The sequence below is a fragment of the Musca domestica genome, unplaced genomic scaffold (assembly GCF_030504385.1).
Source record: "Musca domestica strain aabys unplaced genomic scaffold, Musca_domestica.polishedcontigs.V.1.1 2, whole genome shotgun sequence".
Taxonomy (NCBI): domain Eukaryota; kingdom Metazoa; phylum Arthropoda; class Insecta; order Diptera; family Muscidae; genus Musca; species Musca domestica.
The window spans coordinates 38,018,359-38,026,922 of NW_026712249.1; the positions used below are offsets into that span (position 1 = coordinate 38,018,359).

The 8,564-nt window shown below is 35.6% G+C and overlaps 1 protein-coding gene across 1 annotated transcript; it reads left to right on the forward strand.

Moving 5' to 3' along the window:
- The first annotated feature begins 888 nt into the window (after positions 1-888).
- LOC101887560 (scoloptoxin SSD14) lies at positions 889-6,879 on the forward strand. Its single transcript, XM_005179466.4, has 6 exons — positions 889-1,044; positions 3,312-3,473; positions 3,532-4,140; positions 4,202-4,621; positions 6,138-6,378; positions 6,444-6,879. The coding sequence occupies exons 1-6, from the start codon at positions 1,040-1,042 to the stop codon at positions 6,720-6,722; spliced, it is 1,716 nt and encodes a 571-aa protein (XP_005179523.1). The 5' UTR covers positions 889-1,039; the 3' UTR covers positions 6,723-6,879.
- Positions 6,880-8,564: the final 1,685 nt, after the last annotated feature.

An 8,564-nucleotide genomic window follows, 5' to 3' on the forward strand; every position in this document is an offset into this window, starting at 1 on the left:
GTTTTTCTCTGTTTTATACCCTCCACCATAGTACGGAGGGTATATTAAGTTTGTCATTCCGTTTGTAACACCTCGAAATATACATTTTAGACCCCACTAAGAATATATATTCTTGATCAGCACAAAATTCTATGTCGATTAAGCGTTTTCCGTCCGTCAGTCTATCTGAGGAAATCAAACTAGCTTCCGAACGAAATGAAGTAGGTTGATAAAATTTTACCCAAATGTGTATCATGTCTGCAGGACTTTTGGTATTGAAAATGGGTCATGTAGGTCCACGTTTTGGTATAGCCCCCATATAATGGTAGCTTCCTTTTTCGGTATTTTGGTGATTTAAGCGATATTATTCACCGGAAATGTAAGTTGGTATTTGAAGTTAGTAATGGGTACTACAGCCTATGACAGAAAATTGTCTGTGCAGGTCCACGTCTTCGTACAGCCCCCATATAACTTTGATGATTTTAGGGAAATTGTTCACCGGAATTGTTTCAAATTTGGCATTTGAAGATTGTAATGGGTACTACAGCCTATGACATCATTAAAATATGCTTTTATATGTCTTAGATCTTAGTCTTTCAACAAAACATTTTCGTCAAGTAACCTTTATTTTTTACTCATTGACTGTACTTTATTTAGAATTTCAAAAAATTGCAATATTTAAATTTGACCACACAATTATTTTCTTACGAACATTTGTATCTCCTAATTAGATTAGGGCAATCAAAGGTTATTCGATATCACCCGAAATTTTATTCACTCAGATATGATAATTGTCTGTGTGAGGTGAAGATTATTCTATTTTAAACAAAATGCTATGGTCAACTAATTATTTTATCAGAGGGGCCAACTAGATAATGGAATTATCTAAGGATGGCCGTTAATTAAAATATCGTGTAGGCAAATATAAAACGTTCAATTCGTCTCGGATTAACAGTTGGAAAAGGTCGTTTAAAGCGGTCTCTTACGTTTTAAGGCCGTTTCGGTATCTGGTATCTGAATTTTTCTAAAGGATACTTATATCTCACGAACTCCCTTCGAAATGTCGTAAGTGTTAAGGTCCTGAAACCAATGAGAAGAGTTGAAAAAATAAGTGATTTTGTGAAAAATGTAAAAACGAAATTAAAAGAATGCAGTGATTCAAATATTTTAGAAAATATAAAATAAAATGAAGAACTCGCTGAACTAAAATGTTTTAAGAACATTAATATTTATTAAAAAATGATTTATTAAAAAAACATAATATTATGTAAGGACAATTATCCATGCTAAAAATCAGTAGTGACGTGCAGATTTTAAATACAAATATTTTCATCAGTATCTAAAAATTGAGATTATATTAAAAAAAAAATCCAGAATACTGCGTGATTTTATATAATTGTTTCTATATGCAAAAAAATCATCTGGTTCATGAGCAGTGGATTCCTTGAGGAGTAATTTCTCCTGAAAACAAAAAACTTATAGATATGAGATATTGTTTCCCTATAAAAATTAGACCTCAGTTCCTTACCTAGGGCCGGGTTTTCTCCAACCCACAAACATTCGACCTCAATTCAAGTCATATCTCCAAATTTATTTCTATGAGAAAAAAAGACCTCACCGGTAACTGAGATCTTCAATTTTTTCAGTGTAACTGAGGTCTCCAAATTTTTTTCTATCGAAAAAAACTCGGCAGACAGAGGTCTCCAAATTTTTTTCTATCGAAAAAAACTCGGCAGACTGAGGTCTCCAAATTTTTTTCTATCGAAAAAAACTCGGCAGACTGAGGTCTCCAAATTTTTTTCTATCGAAAAAAAGTCTCGGCAGACTGAGGTCTCCAAATTTTTTTCTATCGAAAAAAAGTCTCGGCAGACTGAGGTTTCCAAATTTTTTTCTATCGAGGTGTCCAAATTTTTTTCCGTCAAAAAAAACTCGGCAGACTGAGGTCTCCAATTTTTTTCTTTCGAAAAAAACTTGGCAGACTGAGGTTTCAAATTTTTTTCGATAGAAAAAAACTGAGCTCTGTGAATTTTTTTCTATCGAAAAATATTGCCCTCAGTGTAACTGAGGTCTGTGAATTTTTTTCTATCGAAAAATATTGCCCTCAGTGTAACTGAGGTCTGCGAATTTTTTTCTATGGGAAAAAATTGGCCTCAATGTAACTGAGGTCTGTGAATTTTTTCTATCGGAAAAAATTGGCCTCAATGTAACTGAGATCGGCGATTTTTTCTCATTCTCTGAGGTCATTGTAACTGAGGTCTGCGAACTTTTTTTTCTATGGGAAAAAAGTTGGCTTCAGTGTAACTGAGGTCTGTGATTTTTTTTAATGAAAAAAGACGCGTCCTCTCTTCAGGGCGAGATAAAAAAAACTGCAACAAACTCCAACGCCATAATTTTTACATTTTTTTTAAATTTTATTGAATGAAGGCAAAAGTGTCGAAAATAGCATCACATTTTAGAATAAGTTTAGATTTGATCGAATTGGTCACCTTTGGCACGAATTATGGCCTTCCAATGGCCAATGAAACCTTCACCGCTGCCCGAATGTTGCTCTGCGGTATTTTGGCCTATTCCCGGCGAAGTGCTTGCTTGAGGTAATCGACCCTTTGGTATTTTTTAGTGCTAACCTTGCTTTCCAAAATACTTCAAACACAAAAGTCCAACGGGTTGGTACCGGAGATTTCGGTGGCCATTGTGCGCTGGAAATGAAGCGAGGAACCTAATTTTGTAATCATTCTTGGCTGGCGAGTGCTGAGTCCTGTTGGAATGTCCAACGTCTGCGGCCAAAATGTTTGCGTGCACCCAAGGCTTTAATACACCCTCCAGAATATTTTCGCGATAATATTCGGCATTTATTCTGATGCCACGGTCGATTAATACGAGGGAAAAGCGACCATCGGCTGTAATGGGCGGCGCTTGAGTTCTGGTGGCCAACCGAAGGTGCACATTTTCAGCTGACCTCTTTGGCAAGTAAACACGATCATTTTGTTTGTTTACAAACTGCTGGACAACGAATGTTTTCTCATCGGAAAAAACCAAATTCGGCAGTTCACCACTTTCGGCGAGCGAAGCAACTCTTTAGCTCTTTTGAGTCTATTTTCTTTCTGTTGCGGTGTAAGTTCTTGCATTTTGCAGCAGCCTGAAATTGGTTGCAGTTTTTTCATCTCACCCTGTATAACAGAAGACTGCGATTTTTTAAACGAATTTTTTCATAGAAAAACAATTGCAGAGGTTATTTGTTCCTCTCTCATGAATAACTCTTTTCTATGAACATTTCTTAATCTCTTACGCTCTTTCTCTTCCTCTTTTCCTCTCTCCCTATTTTTGTTTCTTAGTAACTGTTGTAAGAAATATGCCGGATGGTGGGTTGTACTGGCTTTAATTATCGTAGGCGTGACCCTTGGCCTTATATTTGGACTTCAGGATAGAGATGGTGATAATGAGGCTGGTGTAGGCGCTGTGGCTTCAAACGGCGAAGGATGTGCTGAGATTGGAGGGTGAGTTGAGGACGATTCCTAATCTTACCAATTGTTATTGGAAAAAATATATTTTTAGAAAAATGTTGAAGTTAGGAGGTTCCGCCATTGATGCTGCCATTGCCACCCTATTGTGCGAAGGTGTAATGCTGCCGCACAGCTTGGGAGTGGGTGGTGGTTTTGTGGCCACCATCTATACGAAGGAAACGGGACGTGTTGAGACATTGATTGCTCGTGAAACTGCTCCGGCTATGGCACATCAAGACATGTTCATTGGCAAGGAGATAACCGGAGCCATTTCAGCTGCCATTCCAAGTGAGATTTATGGTTATTGGCGTTTACACGATAAATATGGTAAACTGCCATGGAAGACATTGTTTGAACCCACCATTGAGTTGTGTGTCAAGGGTCATAAGGTGTCACGCTATTTGGCCAATGTTTTGAACTTGAATGCCAATCGTATACGCAACGAACCTTCAATGGCTGAGATTTTCATTAACAAATATACCAATGAGTTGTTCAAGGAAGGTGAGACCATGTATCGCCCGCAGTTGGGTGAAACTCTGCGTATTGTGGCCAATGAGGGTCCTGAGGTTATGTATCGTGGTGGTCGCATTGGCAAGCGCTTGATTGAGGATATTCAAGAAATGGGTGGCATTGTCACCGAGGAAGACTTGTTGAGATATGAGTAAATGGGTTCATATGTTTTCATATTCCTTCAATTAAAAAGTCTAATTATTTTATTTTAGTGTCCGCTGGGAGGAACCCATTGTGGCCCATTTCACCGGTGGCTATTCTCTGTACACCTCGCCCCTGCCCACAAGTGGTGCTGTCTTGGCCTTCATTTTGAATGTCATGGAACCTTTGTATACTCGCCATCATGATGTCTATTGGCAACGTGTTGTGGAGACGTTCAAACATGCCTATGGCCATCGTACCAATTTGGGTGATATCCATTTTGAGCCACAAGTCAAGGAGGTCTATGATCAATTGAAGAGTCCAGAATTTGCTGCCAAAATTCGTGAACTAATCAAGGATGATGAGACATTTACCGATTTTGCTTACTATGGTGCCAATTTCACGAATGTGGAAGATCATGGCACTGCTAATTTGGTTGTGTTGGCGCCCAACGGGGATGCTATCTCGGTGACCAGTACCATTAATAGCCAGTAAGTAAAATATATTTTTACAGAAAAAAAATCTTTCTCAGGTAGTCTTTGGAAAAATATGAGAGCCGATCGAAAATCCATGAATATTTCAGTGATTGTTCTTGAAAAAGTATTCCTTACAAATCCAGGAATATTGCCTTAAGAAAATATTTTTTTTTTAAAAAATCAACGAATAATGTAGCGCTAGTCCTTGAAAATATATTTTCAAAAAACCCAAAAATATTGCTGCAATAATAGTCCTTGAAAGGCATTCATTTTAAAAATTCAAGAATTCGAGAAAAAATGTCTTCTTTAAAATCCACTAACAGTGCTTGAAAAGTATCCTTTTTAAAAACGCAAAAATAGTCCTGGAAATATATACTTTACAAAATAAACGAAAGTCCTTGAAAAAAATATCCTTTTGAAAAACCCAATAATAGTTTTTGGAAAATATCCTCGAAAAATATTCCCTAAAAACCACGAATAGACATTGAAAGGATACTTTTTAAGGAATTTTCCTAGATTTTTGACAAGGATACTATTCAGTCCAGGAAAAGTCCTTGAAAAGTATCCTTTTTAAAAGTCCAGGAAAATTCCTTGAAAAATATCCTTTTTAAAAGTCCAGTAAAATTCCTTGAAAAATATCCTTTTTAAAAATCCAGGAAAATTCCTTGAAAAATATCCTTTTTAAAAATCCAGGAAAATTCTTTGTAAAGTATCCTTTTTAAAAATCCAGGAATAGTCCTTGAAAAGTATCCTTTTTAAAAATCCAGGAAATGTCCTTAGAAAAATAATCTTTAAAAATTCACGTTTCTGTAGATCCTTAAAAAATATTCTTTAAAAAATCCACGTTTCTGCAGGTCTTGAAAAAATATTCTTTGAAAAAATCCCCGTTTCTGTAGGTCCTTGAAAAAATATTCTTTAAAAAGTCAACGTTTCTGTAGGTCCTTTAAAGGAAAGAATATTCTTTAAAATCCACGTTTGTAGGTCCTTGAAAATCCACGCCTTTAAAAAATCCACGTTTGTAGGTCCTTGAAAATCCACGCCTTTAAAAAATCCACGTTTGTAGGTCCTTGAAAATCCACGCCTTTAAAAAATCCACGTTTGTAGGTCCTTGAAAATCCACGCCTTTAAAAAATCCACGTTTGTAGGTCCTTGAAAATCCACGCCTTTAAAAAATCCACGTTTGTAGGTCCTTGAAAATCCACGCCTTTAAAAAATCCACGTTTATAGGTCCTTGAAAATCCACACCTTTAAAAAATCCACGTTTGCAGGTCCTTGAAAATCCACGCCTTTAAAAAATCCACGTTTGTAGGTCCTTGAAAATCCACGTCTCTAAAAAATCCACGTCTGTTGGTCCTTGGAAAAAATATTCTTTAAAAAATCCACGATTCGGTAGGTCATTGAAAAAATATTTTTTTAAAAAATCCTCGTCTGTTGGTGCCTGGAATAAATTATTCTTTAAAAGATCCAAGTTTTTGTAGATCCTTGAAAAGATGTCCTTTAAAAAAATCAATTGTTTCCTACTCTTTTTCAGTTTCGGTGCCAAGGTTCGTTCCCGCCAGACCGGTATCATTTTAAACGATCAAATGGATGATTTCTCCACTCCTGGTGTCGTCAATGTCTATGGCATTCCAGCTTCCCCTGCCAACTACATTAAGCCAGGTAAACGTCCAATGTCCTCTACCTGTCCCAGTATTGTGTTGGATAAACATGGTCATGTGAAATTGTTGGTGGGTGGTGCTGGTGGTTCCAAGATTACCACTTCTGTGGCCCAGGTAAGCAACTCGGATAAAATTTCAATAACTTTTATCTAACAAATATCTCTTCTATTCACTTTTAGACCATTTTGCGTTACTTTGTGTTCAATGAACCCATCGATATTGCTCTCAACTCCGGACGTGTCCACCATCAGCTGGCCCCCATGTTGGTGGATGTTGAACCCGAGGTTCCCGACCACACCATGGATTATTTGATTCGTGTGGGCCATGATTTGAATTATCTGCCCGCCGACAAGGCCTATTCCGCTTTGACGGCCATTGGTCTCAAGACGCATGTGCCCCATCCGGTTTGTGATCGTCGTCGGGTTGGTAGTGCCGTTGTTGTACATCCCAACAAATAATTGAAAAAACGGACAGGTGTGCAAATCCGGAGCACCAAAAAAATGATGATGTCAAACTAATTAAATTGGAAATGTCAATTAAACATCGATGTTTGCTCAAATTTAAATTTTAATAAAAATCGTGGCCAATTAAAATAAAATTCCGGAAGCCTTTGAATCATTTTTATTTGAATCGAAGAAGAAAAATAATATTTTGCATTTTTTACCGGTTCGAAATATAATTTTGATTTTTATGACACTTTTTTATGGCTATGTGGAGCAGTGGATCTCTCTCTTTCCGGTTTTTATTTATGGAATTACAAAATGCAAATGCAAAACGTCATAATTCGTTTCGAAAATATCCAATCTCCCTTTTTATTTCGGAGAAGTAAAATTAGATCAACAGGTGAACTATATTGTTGGTTGAATTGAAATATTGTTATGGTTTGAGTCGTTGGCCTTATGTTTGGATTTTTCATCAGGATATGGATCATTCGCATGTCAGTTTCGCAAAAATGATCAACTTTTCAATTCAATTCCCATTGATAATCCATTTGCAATTTATATTTGAAATTATTAATCTTTTTGGGTTAACGAACTTCAAATTCAATATTTTTCTACGAGGGTGTGGTCGGTCTCTCAACATTTTTGAATATCAATAAAAGTGCTCTACTTGACAGAAATATTTATGACCATAACTACCACAATTATTTCTAATCAGCATTTCAAACATCTATTGAATTCTGTACCTCTTTTTTGAAGAATTTGTCCATTAATGCTAAAATAATGATTTCCTATCTTTATGGCTAAGACCGAAATAGATACAATAAACATTATAATTGTCGATACGATCTAACAAAACAAATAAAAAAGAGATCAAATTGCATCGACCGCAAAATTTTAACCACTTCATTGAAAGGCACTTAACTTGCTTGCAATGAATTTTAAAAAGACAAATTTCCAAACAGAGCCGCAGAACGTGGATTTAAAAATATATATTTTGTCAAGGATCAACAATACGTGGATTTTTAAAGAATATGTTCTCAAGCATCACCAGACGTGGACTTTTTAAAGAATATTTTTTTAAGGACCACCAGAAGTGGACTTTTTAAAGAATATTTTTTAAGAACCACCAGAAGTGGACTTTTTAAAGAATATTTTTTCAAGGACCACCAGACGTGGACTTTTTAAATGAATATTTTTTCCAAGGACCACCCGACGTGAATTTTTTTAAAGAATATTTTTTCCAAGGACCACCAGACGTGAACTTTTTTAAAGAATATTTTTTCCAAGGACCACCCGACGTGAATTTTTTTAAAGAATATTTTTTCCAAGGACCACCCGACGTGATTTTTTTAAAGAATATTTTTTCCAAGGACTGCCCGACGTGAATTTTTTTAAAGAATATTTTTTAAGGACCTACAAAAAGGTGGACCAAAAGACGTGAATTTTTAATGAATATTTTTTAAGAACCCAAAAAAAGGTGGATTTTTTAAAAAATATTTTCTAAAGACCAAAAGACGTGAATTTTTAATGAATATTTTTTAAGAACCTAAAAAAGGTGGATTTTTTAAAAAATATTTTCTAAAGACCAAAAGACGTGAATTTTTAAAGAATGTTTTTTCCAAGGACCTACAGATACGTGGATTTTTTAAAGAATTTTATTCCAAGGACCAAAAGAATATTTTTCCAAGGTCCAACAGACCTGAATATTTTACAGATTAATTTTTGAAGGACCAACAGAAACGTGGATTTTTTAAACAATATTTTTTTCAAAGACATACAGAAATTTGGATTTTTTAAAGAATATTTTTCCAAGGACAAACAGACCTGGATATTTTACAGATTAATTTTTGAATGACC